Here is an 18,371-nt window from a genome sequence, read left to right as displayed (position 1 = left end):
CCCTGTGTGGGTCAGAGTGCTTTTTGCTTGGAGCGTAGCTATTTCTACGATGCCCTTAAAAGAGCTGCCCTCAAAAGATTATTGTGCTTACCAAAATGTCAATGGTTCAAGGCATCCGGTATGAATTTAATCTCATGTCCTGGTGTTTTATGGCCGGCGTCTGCGTCCTAAGGTCGTCTAACCAATTAGCTCTGGGTAATCTGCCTCCCAAAATCTAGAGGTTGCGTTGGAAGGAAATCCTTATTAGTGAAAGGGAATGGGCCAGGGCAGTTGTCTATAGGTTCAATTAATTTACAATGCGGTTTACTTTTTCAGGTTAAATTTCAAAATGGGATTCCTTCCCTTCAAATTGCTCATTGAAGGATACAGCAGCCATGTTTTCCACAAATATTGATGATCACTATCTTTCAATGAGACCCTCCATTATTCTTACTCATAAATCTTTAGGGCATAGAGGTCTTATCCCATATGTGTTTTGTCTGCCTATTCAGAATTATCGTTTAAAATTAAGGTGTGTGTAATCTAGTCTATTCTCATCAACAGTGATATAAAAGCTGGCGAATGTATAATGGTGTGTGTGCGTTTGGCCAAAAGATGAAGTGATCCGTTTGCCATATTTTGAAAGATTGTATTTTAAAGTAGCGCAAATCAAGTTTTTAAAACCTCTATTTATTAAATATCAGACATTATCTTCTCTAGGCTGAAGGGGATTCCACTTTTGACAAATAGGAATTGTGTCCGGCATAGCTGTGAGACTCGCATGTGTTTTATTGTGTGTTAAAGATAGGGAGTAATATTAGACAATCCAGGTGTATTTCAATGTGAAATTATATGGTTATTGTTAACTAGTATTTGTGTAGCGCATAATCACCAACAGGTCTCTTTGCGCTTTGAGGAGAGTGGCCAGAAACTACTAGCGGTGTCCTAAACAGTGCATGAACAAGGAGTTAAACTGTATCCAAGGCCTCTCTGAACAGAAACGTTTTGAGCTGCTTCCTGAACAGGAGGAGTGTGGGTTCCTTGCGGAGGTGCTTAGGTAGCTGGTTCCATAATTGTTGAACCAGGATGGAGAAAGCTCTGCCCCCTTTTGATGCGGTGTTGTACCGCGAAAGGGACAGGCAGCAAGCTTCAGAAGACCGTAATGTACGGCCTGGAACATAGTTCTTGTGGCGTTCTTTAATGTAGGTCGGGGCTTGGCCATAGATTGCTTTGTGGGCAATACAGAGGCCCTTACATTTTGCTCTCTGCCTGACGGGGAGCCAGTGCAGGTTACACAGCAGTGGGGTGGCGTGGGACCTTCTTAGAAGCATGAAGATCAACCTGGCTGCATTATTCAGTACCACCTGTAGATTATTTATAAGTTTCTGGGGAAGGCCAATATAGAAGGCATTGCCATAGTCTAACCTTGAGACAATAGTGGCTGACACAATCATCTGTAATGAGGTAGTAGAGAGAAGGGGGACAAGTTTCCGCAACTGCCGCATGAGGCCTGTGCAAGTGCCGACTACTGAGGTGACCTGGTTGGCCATGGACAGCTCGAAATCGACTTTTATGCCCAGGCTTTTCACGACCGGCACTGGTAAAGGGGTGGCACCTAGCTCCTGGGGCCAGTAAAGGTCGCTCCAAGGGTTGCTTTTGGTAGGGATAACCAGGACTTCTGTTTTATTTGGGTTGATTTTCAGCGAATTTGCGGTCATCCAATTAGCTGTAAATCTGAGAATATTTTGTGCCAGATCATGTGCATGGGAAAAGTTGTCTATACGGAGGATGAGTTGGGTATCATCCGCGTAGTTGAAGACTTTGCAGTCCAAGCTGGCTAGGGCCGCTACCAATGGCTGTTTATACATGTTAAAAAGGAGTGGGGACAGGGCAGAGCCTTGAGGGAAGCCACAAGTAAGGATGCCCCTGTCCGATACCTGCTCGCCCAGCTGAATCCTCCGGGATCGACCTGACAGGAAGGATTCAAGCCAGCAGTGTGCCATGCCGCGGATGCCCTGAGCAGTCAGTCGAGCCATTAATTGTGCATGGCTGACAGTATCGAACGCCGCTGATCTAGTAAAATCAGGGCACTTGTTTTTTTATTGTCAGTCATAATTCGCGCCGGGACACTCCAGAGTATCTGTGCGCGTTATAAATGCATATATAACATAACATAACATAATTCTAAGCTCGTCAAGTACTGACAGCATCACTAGCTCAGTACTGTGATGGGCTCTAAAACCTGTCTGACGCCCCTGGAGAAGCTGGTGTTCCTCCAGGAAGGACGAAAGTGTTTTAAGGACATGCTGTTCCACAACTTTCGCCAGGAAGGGAAGCTGGGCCTATAATTTTTTGGATTAGTCGTATCTGCCCCTGGTTTCTTTAGCAGGGGGATGACTCTGGCCTCCTTCAGATTGGATGGCAGATAGTCCAAGGAGTTATTTAATTGGGTGGGGTTCTGCCTTTCCAGCCCGGGCAGGGCCATTCGGAAGATCCTCGGAGGGCAGGGATCTGCAGGAGAACCCGATTTGGTTCGATTCATCAGAGATGCTAGAGAGGCTGAGTCTAGTTCGGGAATGGTGGTAAGCAGCTCCCTGGGCGTGGAGCTAGGAGCTGAAACAGGGAGCTCTGATTGATCGGGGTGTTATCAATCTCAGAGAGGATATCGCTGACCTTCTGAAGAAAGAAGGATTGAAAAGTATTGCAGTCAATAGGCTCAGCTACCAATTTCCGCTCACACTTTTTCAATATTCTGAAACTCTCTTTCTGTTTATTTGCTGCAACTGTAATTCTTGTCTCGTACTATTCAGCTTTTATAGTCATAATAGCTTTTTTGTATGGAGTAAGTAAAGTTTTGTAAATTTTCAGCTCGGCTGGGTCATAAGCTTTACGCCACCGTCTCTCAGCTTGGCGGAATTTTTGCTTCCTTTCCCTCAAAAACTCATTGAACCAGGGGGCCCCCTTACCCTTATCTCTAACCCTATCCCTCCGCTCTGATGCCACTTGGTCTATGGCTGCAGACAGTCTACCGGTAAGGGCTTCACTTTCCTGGTCCAAGTTTCCGGTCTTAAATTTAGGGGAGGGGATACTGCGTAGGGTGTCCCCTAGGTTCGCCGACTCAATTTATTTCCAGCTTCGCACCTTTTTCCACTCTGGGGGTGGTTGAAACAGTTGGCTGTTCATCGGTACCCAGCAGCTAATTAATGAGTGGTCAGACCAGGCACAGGGGCTGATGTCTATTAAGCTAGCCCATGGTTGCGAGGTCCAGTTGAGGTCCAGGATGTGACCTTTGGTGTGAGTGGGGCCATCGACTACTTGATGGAGCCCCATTGAGCCCAGTGCTGTCTCAAATTGGCAGGCCAGTGGCTCTTTCGGTACCTTATCCAAACGATAATTGAAGTCCCCAACCACAAGGAGTCGTTGGTATCATGAGCAGAGGTCAGTGATAATCTCCGAAAAGAGATCATTAAAGCAGGGGGTGACCGCGGGGGACGGTATGCTACCAGGAGTAGAAGACAGGAGGTTTGAAATGAGATTTTAACCCCGAGTATGTCTGCATTATCAATGTTCTTTGCCACTATTTTGGTGACCATTAGCTGCCTCTTAAAAAGGATGGCCACGCCCCCTGCTCTTGTTTTGTCTCCACGGTTATGCCAGAGGGCATCAAAGTCTCCAGGTAACGCTGCAATGATGTCAGGGACTGAGATGTCACCTAACCAGGTTTCTGTAAGCGCCAGGAGGTCTATGTCCCCATCTTGCAAGAGTGAGAAGACTTCAAGGTGGTTCTTCTGTAAGGAGCAAGTGTTAAGGATCGGCACCTTCAACCTTGGCAGGTTTTTGGATATGGTGTATTCACGGGATACTGGAGGTGGGATCATAGGTTTGCCACCTCCATCTTCCCTCAGGATTTTTACCTCTCTCATCTTAGCTACAACGTTGCTGCTTAGAGCATAGTTTCCTGAGGCTAAGGTCTGTAATTCTTTCACTGAGTACAACAACAACTGACCAGGGGTCCTGGCCCCTGGACCCGGTCGGAAGCAGACAGGCGCAGACGGGCTTGCCTTTGGGGTGCTTTCGGCGCGCCTGCTGCACGTCCGCTCCAGCGTGGCGATTTAGGTGCTCCCCTTCCGCCCCTCAACCAATCAGCTCTGCGTAGCAGCAGCTGTTCTCTCCCTGAACACTAAACCACGTTGGGCAAGCGGAAGTGCAGATGACTTTGGAGGGTGCGTCGGCAAGGGGAAAGTGCTACAGGTACCAGTCGGTATCAATTTTTTAAAAACAGGTCAGATTTAGTTATTAAAAATACATGTGCAAATTCAAACACAGGTTTTTAGCAGCAGAGGTTGCGCTTTTGAAACAGTTAAAACAATTTAAAAACAGTATTTTCAAGAGCACCAACAAATCAACATACACTGAAGACCGCCTAGCGAGCTTTGGCGCTTCTCTCTAGTTCTCGCTGCTAGTCCGCTCCAGAGTGGCGATTTAGGTACTCCCCTTCCGCCCCTAAACCAATCAGCTCTGCATAGCGGCAGCTGTTCTCCCCCTAAACACTAAACCGTGTTGGGCAAGCGGAAGTGCGGATGACTTGGGAGGGTGCGTCGGTAAGGGAAAAGTGCTACAGGTACCGGTCGGTTTCAATTTTTTTAAAAACAGGTCAGATTCAGTTATTAAAAATACATGTGCAAATTCAAACACAGGTTTTTATTAGCAGAGGTTGCGTTTTTAAAACATTTAAAATGGTTTAAAAGCAGTATTTTCCAGAGCACCAACAAATCAACATACACTAAAGACCGCCTAGCGAACTTTGGCGCTTCTCTCTAGTTCTCTCCAGTTCTCTGGTTTGGTCTCATAGAGTTGTAGATTTTTTTAATTTAATTGCTTTTTTTTCTATCAAGCTTTACTGTTTGTCAAGGTTTTAAGGACATGTGCCCCAATAAACTTTTGTTATCACCATCTTTCTACAATAGTTGGCGACAGTCCCTACAAGGTTTAAACTTTATTGTTTTAGGAAGGGGCATTTCCCTTGCATACTGAAAAAAATCTGAGAAAAAGAAAATGATGAAAGGAATAGAGCTCTGGATCTAAAGGCAGGAAAAGAAAGAAACGGACATCAGCATGCATTGGTGGTGTTTATATGCTGCTCCATTCATCATTTCCGGAGTAGAAGAAATTTGGTGCAGAGCTACATTGCACCACGGACCAGTGTGCAGGAGTAATGCTTTAGTATTTTTCTTAATCCAGTCTGGCGCTTTGGGAATTTTCACAATGGGAGGAATCGTCAGTTCGAAGTATCCATCAGAATGTTTATTCTTCTGTGGTTTCAGGATAAACTAAACTCATTTGACGTGCATGGTCCACCACCCCATTTTTAGGTCTCGCCTGACCCAGCGCATGCGCTGGTCTGGCGAGACTTATTGAGAGGGCTCCAAAAAGTGCTACCAGGCCAGCCTAGAGCTACAGTGCATGTGCGCGGGCGCCGCGCTTTAACGCAATTACTTTCACTTTCGCGGCCGCTTTGGTGTTTGATCGTGATCCCGCATGGCCGCTTTGCATAGCCAATAGGTCTCGCTTTTGGGACCTTATAAGTATTTAGTTATGCAACTGTTGCATGGCTAAACACTTCTAAGGTCCCAAAGGCGAGACCTATTGGCTATGCCAATGCTTGTTGTGATTAAACTCAGAATTTCTGTTTTGCAGTATGTGATTAGATTTTCTTTATTAGGATTGTCTTCTGTCAGAAAATGCAATCAAATTAATTAAAAAGCCCAAACTAGAGACACATATTGGTGTACCTCACAGACTGCCGGCGTGACTGACGGCCTTCAGGAGTGGAAGACATGGTGGGTTGATAAGAACCGAACACAAAGTCATCTTCTGCCCATGGATCTTCTTTTTCTTCAAAATAAAAGAGATTATAAATCAATTGTTAAGAAAAAAGCACTGACTAGTTTACCACACTTCACAAGCAGGTCACCCTTTCTTCGGCCAAATCACAGATATCGCGTCACAATTTTCAACTTACTGCGGAAATAATTAAAGCCAACACCTGACTTAGTTGAACCATTAGTTAATTTAGTTGAATAATCAATTGCACAGTTGTTAAGGGGCCACGTTTTATGTTATTAATACAATCCACTAACTGGGTAGGAGGGCAACCATTCATTGACCTTTATGCGTAATTTAATCAAACTGCTTTGGTATAGCATGGAGAGCTATCTTGTTACCTGAGCTGGCCAGTACCTCAACCTCTATACTATGACACATATTTCTGCAGCATGCAAGACCATCATAAATCTGAACCATATGCCTAATTGTAGGCCTGAAGCCTTATCTGTCAACGTGTTTACTTCCCAACTTGGCTAAATGTTTATATGGGAAGAGTGCAGCTTTGGCATATTTTGGTGTTTCACTAGATTGTGAATTTACAAGATTATACTTATAAAAATATCAGAGTCACAGCTTCATGGTTCTATATGTGTACAGTAATGTGCAGCCAAATGAGTACAGAAGATGCTCGCACAGATAAATCAATATGTAAATGCCACTTACAGCAGATGGCCTTAGAATTGACCTTCCTGAAAGAAAGCTAAATTTTTCAATCACTGAAGCAACAAGTGCTAATCAAAGAGCTAAGTGGACCACAGGTAGAATAATAGGCAGCTTTCTTTCTAGGCTCGTTCTAAATTAGAGAACAGACAGAAAGACTTATAGGAGAAAGAAAAGAAAAAAGAGAAAAGAATTTAAAAAAAAATTAAAAAATTAAAAAATATTTTAAAAAAGGGCTAGAGAAAGGGGGAGATAGAGGGGGAAAAAGGCAGAAGGTCAGACGGAAAGTATAATAAAAGAGGGAAGGGGTGGAAAAACAAGAGTGCTTGGGTAGAAGATTGCAACAGTCAGACTGGAAGACGTAGAATGGTATAAGAGGGAGAGACTTACAAGGGGTCAACAGGGAAGCAGGATTTTAAAAAAAGGACAAGATTGGCTTGGTCAGGCAATCAAAAATGATAGGTTAGTGGCTTAAGGTCCCCACCAGGCAACCACAATGTAGCTGTGTTTTAGTCCTGTCACAAAGTCTAGAAGCAGAGAGAAACTACTCATCACAGAGGTGAGACTGGGAATGGCACCTCAGCCTGGGAGTGACAACTGTAACAAGGTAGCTGAGGGGCAGAGTGTGAACCTGCAGGATGGAGGCTGCATGTTCATGGTGACCTGCAGTGACAGTCAGCTGAGTCTCCCTGGATAGGTACAACAACAAAAACAAGGCTGTTCCTGACAGGAAGATATGAGAAAGGGGAGGGAAAAATGTGTTCACGGACACTTAAAATACTGGATTTTGAGGCCCTCACACAAACTCAGGGCTATCGTAATTTACGTTACCCCCTTGAATGTATTGCATCATCATCGGGCTGCTCCTGCGTCGAGTCGGCTGGTGCAATACCCGACGGGCTCTTGTTCAAGGAGCACTTTTATGGAGATCTTTTAAATCCAATGAAGCCGGTGGATGCGTGCGTGTGTGGGGCTCTAAAGTGATGTAGATGAAAGATGTGTGGGTATTAAAATAGGGGTCGAAGTACTTACTCAACTAATTTATTAGGAAGTCTTCTCCCCTAGTTAAAAGATTCTGAGGTCTAGTGTTATTAACTCGGAGTTATTAACTAAGTTATATACACTGCCTCAGTTAGGTCGACATGTTTCTCGCTCCATTTAGAGAAGTTCTCTGGCGATTCTTCAGGACCAATAAAAATGTTAGTCTATCTACATCTAAACTAATATTTAAATAAACAGTGTGCAATCTCTGTCACAAAACGGTATTACCTGCAGCTCGGTCTACCCTAGCAATTCTTAAGGATATTCCACTGCAGTTCCTGGTAGATGAACGCAAGGAGTTCCTCGCGTTTGACACGCCGAGTCCGTGTCTCGTACACACCTACCCCGTTCTACCAGGACTGGGCGACCACAAGTCCCACAAATGAGGTTTGTGAGACCTAAGGACTGAAATGGCAGGTGGGGCAGCGATCATCCTTCTCCTATGTAATTTTGCACTGATGCAAGGCATGAGTGTGTATTTGTAGACAAAGACATTGATCAATTCATGGGACACATTTTGTTCATACAGCTGCACAGCAACTCTCACTACACAACCTCTTCCCCACTGGAGACAATGCACTCAGCCCTCAGACGACAAAGTTTACCAACTCTGCTTGAGGGTGGGGTGGCCAGAATCCTAGTGGGGAATGTGATTCAGCAACTCCACCTGCACTCTTCTATTTGGCGGATAGACACAGGGGTCTTCCACACCACAGTCCTTCTCCCAGCGGGCTGCAACGGATGCAGAGTGACTAATCTTGGTCCACTGGCTGCATGTGGCCTTCCTCCCACACAGGGCCCAGATCACTGTAGGGCGCAAGTAAGGTACCCTGAACCATAACAGGTAAGATATTGCCACACCGGGGAGTTGAGAGGAAATACCTCATAAATACGCCAGTGGCTCTGTTGTCTTTGCCCATCTTACCATGAGTAGAGGATGAGGCAGGAAAGACTCAAACATAAAAGACGTTCCCAGCAGGGAGCCATCTGTAAGTTTACCAGTTATCCTGGAAAGACCATAATGAGGAACTCGTCTGATGATTTAGACAACATATTCCAGACAAAACGGGGAACCATTATCAAACGTTTCCTTCGTCAAGCCTTTCAAGAACTTGAAGACTAAATACTATCAGTCAAAGTGGAGCTACGAGAAGACATCTCCGAGCAGGAATATAGAGTGCATATGCTGGACGAGAACAAGATGAGCAGGTCAACGATTGTGAGCACCTTCAACCAGGTATGCTACAGATGGAAAAGCAACACTAATCCTGCAATCACTAAAGAAATAAAGAAATCTTCATCCCAGGCGAGAACAGTTAGGTTGAAGCAGGCAACATGGGCCAGTGTGTTTTTGTCTTCCTGGCAGGAGCAGGAGAAGAACACATTAAGTATGGTAGAGCACACAGAGTGGCTCCAATGTCACCGGGCAGACATTCCGCCTGACTGCCTAGTGAGTGTTCACTTCTTTTCCGACAAGGAGAGGATCATGGACAAAGCACACCAGGGGGGATCAATCTTTTACACTGGTGCGCAGTTCTTTTTACAATACATTTTCTCAGTAATTCAGTAATTCAGCAAAATGCAAGGCATTTAAGCAGGCTACAAATCTCCTATGGAAAAAGGGCATCAGACATCGATGAGGCCACTCATTTACACCGTTTTTTCAGTGGGAAGAAAAACTATGCATCTTTCCTTCACTAAAAACATTCCAATCTGCATAGGGACTAGACCTTGCAGGGGACTGAGGCCCTCTTCTGGGAAGAAGTGAACCCTGCTGACAATTAGTGAAAGGTGGCACAGGATCTCCCAGAAATGCAGTGGGAATTATCTGAGCTCAGCTGAGATGACAGTGAATAAGGAGAGAGCATCTTTCAGCACCTGCACAGGTCATTAGAGATTCTGACACCTACACACAAGACAACAGTGACTTGAGGCGAGCAGCAGCTGCGATTGATAAGAACACCTTGAGCTACTCCTGGGGCCTTCACAAGATAGTGGACATATAATTATTGGTGGGAGTCCACATATGTGGGAGCTCGGAAGGAGGTTAACTCTTAAACCTATTGCCTCTTTTAGGGTCTACACAGTTGTTCAGAGTCCTTAAACTTCCAGAGGCATCCTAGTGGTAGAGATTCAAACTTTGCTTAGTTGTTTATCATCATTGTTGGAATTGACTATGGGTATTGATGATAGATGAGAGGGGAAGAGAGACAAACCTGACATACGGCATAAAGCATCCTGCCCCCCACTCCCCAAACACCCACATATGTAAGATACATCAGTGGGTTAGAGTACAGAGAACTGTATGAAACTGTGACATGATGATGTTACAGGTAGTTGCTACATATAGGACTGAACAACCCAAACACTTGAGTGACTTGTAGGAGCTATCTGCCTTGGGGTCAGGCATTTGCTTACTTCAAGAGACACACTTTCCACAAAATGATCAGGCGAGAATAAGTTCCTGCCAAATCACCAAAACATACTTATCTTAAATTTCTATGAAGAGAATAGGTTGGGAACATTGATAAACCCACAGGTGGCAGAAAAAAGGACAAAGAGGATAGGTGTGTAGAAGTCAATGGTGTATGGGATGTCTGGCTTCTGTGTATGGTTCCTAACAAAGGACAAAAAACCTTTCTGAAAGAGACCAGCCTGGTCATAGGGGAATTTTCCTTGGATCCCTTAATCCTGGCAGAGCGGGATATCAACTTAGTTATGTGCTCGCAGCAGGAGCACCGATGAGGGAAATATCGGCTATGGGGAGGCAGCAGTTAAAGGATCTGGGACCGATTCATGCTTGGCATCACGAAAAGAGACACACTCTTCAACCTCATCGACACACTCAATGTAGGACAGCATGTCACACTACAAAGGCCACATCCTCAATCTAGTCTTTTCAACATCACAAACAATCCAATGCAAACCACAAATAAGCTTGGACTCGACTGACAACTCTGCTATCCCTATCTTCCTGATCAGGGTACAACCAAAGAATCAAGGTAAACACAAAAGAAAGGACAAAACCTTCTGATCCTTCAATGACTTCACCACAGAAAATCTAATAATTGAACTTATTTCTTACTCATTGGCTCCAATTCCAATGCCAACACCCTTCTGAACAACTTCAACAATTTTTGGGACTGTTTTGTGAAAGTCCACGGCCTAATTAAAACACGCAAGTGCAAGCTGGAGCCTTCAGCATCCTTGTATTCTAAAGCCCCTGCTGAAAAACAATCTATTTGCAGACTGGAATGAAAATGGAAGAGAAACAGAACTCCTGAGGGCTTCTTGATATTGAAGGCCATCAGCGCAGCATCCAAACAGCTTATCACATTAGCCATAGCAAAGTACTATACCATCACCGTCAAGGAAGCCACCAACAGAAGCATAACACTGTTAACGACAATCAAGAACTGCATTAAATCCCTGCCAGGCCCACCTATTCTTCACACCCTAAACAGCACAGCAAGGACACCAAGCCTGGTCTTTACTCACACCCAACTTCTCTGGTAGAATCCCGCAGTGGTCAGCCTTCAAAGCCATATCTTTCCCAGATCTGGCTGACATACAGAGTCCCTAAAAGCCACTTCTTATAAAGATGACGTCTTACTTTCGTCCTTCATTAAAGCTCTCTCGGAAAGCTCTCTTACCCCTACTTAACATTGTCCCTTCCTCCCTCATTCAAGGCATCTTCCCAAAAGCTCTCAATTATGGCCAGATCCTCCCACTCCTAAAGAATCCTAAACTAGACTCTGATGACCTCACCAACTACTGGTCCATCACTCACCTACCATTCATCGGCAAGATAATTTAAAAACCAGTCCATGTTCAACTCTAAGATCATGTCAATGCTAAAAATCTCCTGCATGACTACCAGTACGGTTTCAGATCACACTGCAGCAAGGAGACGTCCACCTTACACATCATCAACGATGCCCTCCTGACCACAGATGAAGATGCCCATGCCTCCTGATATTGTTGGGTCTCTCAGTTCCCTACAACAGTCGACCATCCCACCCATACACACACCCTGGAGTTGTGAATGGGATTCACCAGTAATGTCCTTCAGTGGTTCTCCTCCTAACTTTCCAATAGACACCAATTTGTTCACATGGACACCTCCAGGTCACAAAAAATCTCTTACATGTGGAGGCCCCCTGGGTTTTATACTGTTTCCTATCCTCTTCAACTTTTACCTGCAGCCACTTAGTGCTTTAATCACAATTGTGTGTCTTTTGCTTTCTTGCCCTATTTGCGCCAGGCATGCCCAGACGTGGGTCCTGGGCTCACTGTGCCACTGGAATCAAGCTATCCTGGCTGAAGAGGGGTGAAACCCCGAAACCGGTCCTAGGATGCTTGTTTCCGGTCCAGGGAGGACCTGGCTTGGCAGTTCGGGCTGGACTGTTCCCATGAGGCACAGGGTCAAGACTGATTTGGATATAGCCAGGTCTAAACTGGGGTGGCATGGTGAGCAAAAGAATGTTGGATTTAACCCAGATCTCTTGACTGGGGGTGAATGTTTAGATTTGTTCTGCATTCCGTCCATCAATTGTGTGTCTTTTGCTTTCTCGCCCTAAGTGTGCCAGGTATGCCCAGACGTGGGTCCTGGGCTCACTGTGCCACTGGACTCAAGCTATCCAGGCTGAAGAGGAGTGAAACCCCGAAACCGGTCCTATGATGCTTGTTTCCTGTCCAGGGAGGACCTGGCTTGGCAGTTGTGGCTGGACTGTTCCCATGAGGCACAGGGTCAAGACTGATTTGGATATAGCCAGGTCTAAACTGGGGTGGCATGGTGAGCAAAAAAATGATGGATTTAACCCAGATCTCTTGACTGGGGGTGAATGTTTAGATTTGTTCTGCATTCCGTCCATCAATTGTGTGTCTTTTGCTTAATCACAGATAACAGCATCAAGATTCATAAATATGCCGATGATACACAACTCTACTTAAAAGTCTCATCTGAGGGGGCGTGGCCAAGATGGCGCAGAGGTAGGAAGTGCCTCGACGACTCCCCTGCCCGCCATCGCCCTAATCATCGCTTTTCGGGGCTCAAGCACCACCGGAGTGAGGAAAACAACCTATCCAAGGTCATCATAGGTGTGGAACATGCATGCATGTCCCAATGCTATTGTAAACGACAACATCAAAATCCGCAACCGTACCATCAAGCTACGCGAAATGACCAACTGTAGAACCTCCAATTGCGTCTATGTTATCCTGTGCCCGTGTGAACTTCCCTATGTTGGAGAAACAGCTAGGGAATACAAAGTTCGCATAGGAGAACATAGGTCTAATATTAGACGTGGGAATCTTTTAGCCCCTTTGGTGTCTCATTGGAAAGAGGCCAAACACAGTGAAAATGATCTACGCTATACCATCTTGGAAAAAATACATTGCCACAAAGGCAATGATGACAACAACATTCGGAAAAAACGGGAGGTATTCTGGATTTTTCTTCTGGACGCCAAAAATAATGGCCTGAATGAATCCCTTCTATAGGAAAATGCTATTAAATAAATAGCAGTTAATTATTCTCGCTTCAGACTTTTCCTGGTTTTCATTTTAACCAGCTGTACATTCTATTAAGCGTCCTGAATCCCCGTGTATTTTCCGTGAAACATTCTTGGGCCTCTGTTACCCAGTAGATTTCCGCTTCTGAATAAATGTTTTCCATTACAATGACCTATGGGTAGGACCTTTCTGCATTTTTTGTTTCTTGATTTTTTATTATTAATTATTTTATTTTTTTAACTTGTCTGCCACCTACTTTGTTACTTTGTCTAGGGGTCCTCTTGTTTTTTAATTTCTCATAAGGATCGTGTTTCATGTACATTTTGAAATTATCTGCCCATGTTTTACAATAGTATCTATGTTTTTGGGATCCTGTCTGTTTAAATTCTGGCCACTATCACGTGTTTCCGAGATCCTTCTTCCGGGCTGTTTTCAAACCAGTCAGTCTCCTCGGCATTATTTAAATCCCGCTAGTTTTCGCGAGCATTTTACAACTGTTATTGGCAGAGCGTTTGCGTCCATGACCTTATCGAGTGGCCAGCTCCTTTTATCTTCAACAGTTACTTGTCAGGTGATATCGCCTAGTCCGATCATTCTCACCTATCTTTAATTCTGCTCTTGTTAGCCTTCAATCTTTTATGTTTATCCTTAGCTCCTGTTTATTATCATTTTAGGAGTTTAAATTGGACTACTTAAATCATCTTCATTAAGCGGATGGAATCTTTCGGAACTAACGCGTTCATTTCATCTACACGTGACTGCTTAGCAGATTAAAGGTACCCTCTACTCGATTTACACCACATCTTTTGGCTGCTTATATTGCAGCGTGTCTGTCCTAACGTGATTATCATCTCACTAGGTCCAGGTGTTTTATGCGCTAGTTTGCTCTTTTTGAAGATCCGCAAACATCTATACGGATCTTTTTGCACAACTGAGCACTGTCTTATTTATCCCAACTTATCGCCAGTCCTCTTAGAGTAAGCGGCGATCTGCAGGGATATTTTTATCTGTAATATTACCCTTTGTGACCGGTTTTTGTTTGCTAAACAAACCTTTTTGAAAATATTTACATTAGTATCCTGCAATTGATACAATGTAATGTGTCCTGGTTATCGTTTGTATTGTTTCCTCTGTTTCTTTCAGATAGACGACAGTCCAGAGCAAACTAACGCATTGCGTGAAACCCTTTCTATCTTCAGCGTGGTTACATAAATTTTTTCCAATACCGTATCTCCTTACTTCATCGAATCCTCAAGCAAGTTTGTTTGCTGCTCTTCTATGTTAGGTATCCTTTATTTGTATGTCGTTTACGGTCTTTTCATATTGAGCCCTGCGATATTTCCTCTATATCCCCTTTATATTACATTTATTTTACAGACACATCGGATTCATCACTCCTAACACTCCCATCGGGATTTCTTTTTCTGCTTCTACGCTTTGGTGAGTTTTTGTATTTAGCTCAAAACCCTTCTCTGTCCATCCCCTTCCGTTAGAGTAACTATAAGTAATTATCTTTTGAATTCCATCTCTAGTCTATACTGTTCTGACTTTTCTTTATTTCTTTACTATTTTTTAAACTACCTTATTTTGTTGTCTTTGTTTGTTCTGTTTTTATTTGTCTTTTCAATGTTTGGTGTTTTTATAATTTTTTCATTTATTCAGCGTTCCTTTTGTCTTTTATCTTATCTTATCTATACCTTTCGAACATTGGTTGTTTTTGTATGTAGTTTATTGATTTTGTGCAGTTTATTATGTGGGCTAGTTTATCATGTATCAAGTTTTGTTGTCCTCAGGCCAGGCCATTTATGTCTCGTGCGGCGGTTAATTAATATTACTGCTACATATGTATTGGTTTATAGATTGCTTACTTAGTTCTAATCAACAAACAATATGTATGTTTTGGACATCTTTTTTATCACTTTACAGGCCCCTTGGAACCCTGAAACGTACACTTTTCACACCCTGAAGAAGGTGACACCCATGAGAAAGGGTGACAGCACCGAAACGCGCGTTGGCGTGTTTTTCTTATTCTTTGATCTCTGAACTGATACAAATTATCCATATCATCTTTTGGTCGGAATATTTCGTTTGATATAGATTGAAAGTTTTAGCGAGATCAGTGGAGTATTAAATCAGGCTGTGAATGGGACTTTGAATGTTTGAGTTGGATGAATGAGGGTTGTCAGGCTGTCCATTTAAATTGTTAAACTTTTGGGGATATTTGTGTTGTACATATTTTATTATATAATAATTACGAATTCTGACACCAAATCGCTTTTGTTTGGAATATAAACAAAAAAATCAATAAATGTTGTCATAATAATGCATTAGCTCATTCGTTTCCTTTTGCATATTTGGTCTGGCCTGAATGATTTTTTTGATTTAACGACTTATTAGCGTTTATAGAACTCAGATAGGTGGAGCACCCTCTTGTCTTATTGGTTTTCTTTCCCCTTTTGCTCTACCTCAATCAATCTAGGGGTACCCACTCATTACTAGTGGTTATTACCACCGGAGTGAGCATCAGAGCCTGTGGTATAGCAGGAGGCTGTGGAATCCCAGAATTCGTGTCCTGGGGGAGCCTGGAGGGAAACGCCTTCGGCAGCAGGAGAGGGACGATGCGCAGGCCACGGTACGTAAACCATGCCCGGGACTCGGAGGCACGCAAGCACCACGGCCTCGTACTCCGAAGGGCTGAGGAGGAAGGCTACACCTGAGGGCAGCCTTAGCAGCACACTCCCCCTCCACCGAGCTTCCACAGAGGTTAGCTGAAACACTCGGCAAGGCGCGAGGACCAGAAATTGAAAGCAAGACCTGGGGCTGAGTACATTTAAATCACTTACGGAGCGGGGGGAGGAAAGCAGCCCACGGAGTCGGAGCGGAGCCGCTAGAAAGCCCTTCCGGGACCCGTCCTCCATCTCTCCCACTCGCCGGGTGGATCGGCCCGGACTGAGTACCTACTGTCTAGCAGCCATTGAAGGAGGGAAGCGGCAGCTGTGATATTTGTGGCCTAAATCTCGGGCGAAACTTAAACTCCTCAATAGGGGTGGGCGGAATTTGCGAAAGTGACTTTTGCAAATTATCGCGAAAATGTTAAAAATCTCCGCAAACACGTGGAAATATCGCGAAGATGCGAACGTTTTTTTCCCGCCCGTTCGCGGTATTTTCTGCGTGGTCGCGGCTCGCCAACTTACCCATGAGGTTGCTCGCGGGCGCGGCCATCTTGTTTTCACTCTTCTCGCGGTGCATGATCGCGAGAAGAAAGACGTGATCGCGCGACCAATGACATTACTGCGGGCACGAACTGTCGCGAGACAGCGCAAATGGCTACCAACAATCAAACATCTTGTGGAGAACGCGACCGGATCGGGAAAACTTGTCGGCAAACGCGGGGATTCAGGTAAGGCGATCGCGCGCGAGAATGTATTATTTTACAGCGCGAGCAAGAAACAAATTATCGCTAAGCTGCGGAATGCGAAAATTTCAAATTATCGCAATTTCCGCGAGCGGAATGGAAATTTAGCCCAGGCCTACTCCTCAACATCACATGCGGGGGAGCCCGAAGTAAGAAGGGGTGGCGAGGGACCGAGGAACCCGGGAGCAAAGTGCCCCCTCCAGCACTGGGAGCCAACACAAAAACGACGCCTGTCCCCAGGCGCGTAGGGAGAGCCTGACCTGCTGAGGCGAGGAGGGGGTTCCCCCGTGAAGTTGACAAGCCCAGTGAGCTCCGAGACCCATAGCTGCTTGCACACCTACCAGCTGTGGCTCGCAAAGGGCAGCGAGGCAGCGCCCGCAAGAGGTGAAGCTCTACCTACATCATAGCAGTCACAGAATCCACCCGGTTTCAGGGTGAGAGGAGGCATTGAGACCCAGGTGAACATTTATAGCAAAAGGAGCTGGAACCATCATAATGGTGTCCGGTCCCCCTAAAAAAGACGGCTCAATGAAAGAACTACTCTCACGCCCAGGGGTGGCCACGCCCGAGGACACAAATCTGCAGTCGGGCATACTAGGGTCACAAGCTGACCAATACTCAGAAGTGACCTGCACATTTATGGAGGCTCTGTTCACATCCTTACGAGAAGAGCTACATTCTCTAAAACGTGAATTCTCCCAAGACATTAAGGAGACTCGGAGGGACGTGGACCCTTGGGGGGAGCGAGAGTCGGAGCTGGAGGACAGAGAAGGGGGCCGAGAAGAGGAGACAGAGTTGCTACAACAGGAGGTTCTTCATCTCCGGGAACAGCACATCGACTTGCAATAACATCTCGAAGACTTAGAGAATTGTTCCTGGAGAACCAATGTGCGTATACGGGGGGTGGCGTCCAAAGCAGAGGGGGAGGACATCCTTGGTTTTGTCCGTGACCTTTTTCATCATATCTTGGGCGGCTCCCCAGAGTCCCCAATTCAACTGGACAGAGCTCACCGGCTGAGTCCCTCCAAAGAAGACGGCTCAATAAAAGAACTACTCTGACGCCCAGGGGTGACCACGCCAGAGGACACAAATCTGCAGTGAGGCATGCTAGGGTCACAAGCTGACCAATCCTCAGAAGAGCCAGTGACCCGCACATTTATGGAGGCTCTGTTCACGTCCTTACGAGAAGAGCTACATTCTCTAAAATGCAAGAAATTAAGGAGACTCGGAGTGACGTGGACGCTCGGGGGGAGCGAGTGTCGGAGCTGGAGGACAGAGAAGGGGGCCGAGAAGAGGAGACAGAGTCGCTACAACAGGAAGTTCTTTATCTCCGGGAACAGCACATCGACTTGCAATCACATCTCGGGGGTGTGGCGTCCAAAACAGAGGGGGAGGACATCTTTGGTTTTGTCCGTGACCTTTTTCATGGGTTAGAAGTGTTCTGTCTGGAGGGACTCACCCGGTGAGCTCTGTCTAGTTGAATTGGGTACTCTGAGGAGCCGCCCAAGATATGATGAAAAAGACACTCAATGTACGAGGTCTCAATAATCCGATTAAGCGCAGGGCAATACTCAATTACCTTGAGTCCTCTTGCAGATATCTGCCTGTTACAAGAAACTCATCTCCTAGTTGGGGACTGCCATAGATTGAAGTCAAGGGCCTTTCCACAGCAGTTCTTCTCATCGCCTTCCAAATCAGCAGGAGTGGCAATTTTGGTGGCCAAATCCTTTAGGGGAGTGGTCGAGCAGAAGGTCGAAGAAATCAAGGGCAGACTTCTCTTGCACTGGTTCTCCCTAGCCGGGAGGTTATTAGTGGTCGGCTCAATTTAAGCTCCTAATGAGAAACAAGAGGGGTTTCTACATAATGCCTTGGGGAG

The 18,371-nt window shown here is 45.2% G+C and overlaps 1 protein-coding gene across 4 annotated transcripts in view; it reads right to left on the bottom strand.

Moving 5' to 3' along the window:
- The window catches only part of FBF1 (Fas binding factor 1), a 612,463-nt gene that overhangs the window by 421,571 nt on the left and 172,521 nt on the right, over window positions 1-18,371 (bottom strand). For all 4 annotated transcript variants that reach the window (XM_085616959.1, XM_085616957.1, XM_085616961.1 and 1 more), the window contains one exon: window positions 5,772-5,874. In XM_085616959.1, coding sequence (XP_085473085.1) covers window positions 5,772-5,874 — 103 coding nt within the window. The remainder of the gene's footprint in view (window positions 1-5,771; window positions 5,875-18,371) is intronic.

The sequence above is a fragment of the Triturus cristatus genome, chromosome 7 (genome assembly GCF_964204655.1).
Source record: "Triturus cristatus chromosome 7, aTriCri1.1, whole genome shotgun sequence".
NCBI lineage: Eukaryota > Metazoa > Chordata > Amphibia > Caudata > Salamandridae > Triturus > Triturus cristatus.
Note: the sequence above shows the minus strand (reverse complement) of the source record. Positions and strands in the feature narration are given on the sequence as shown.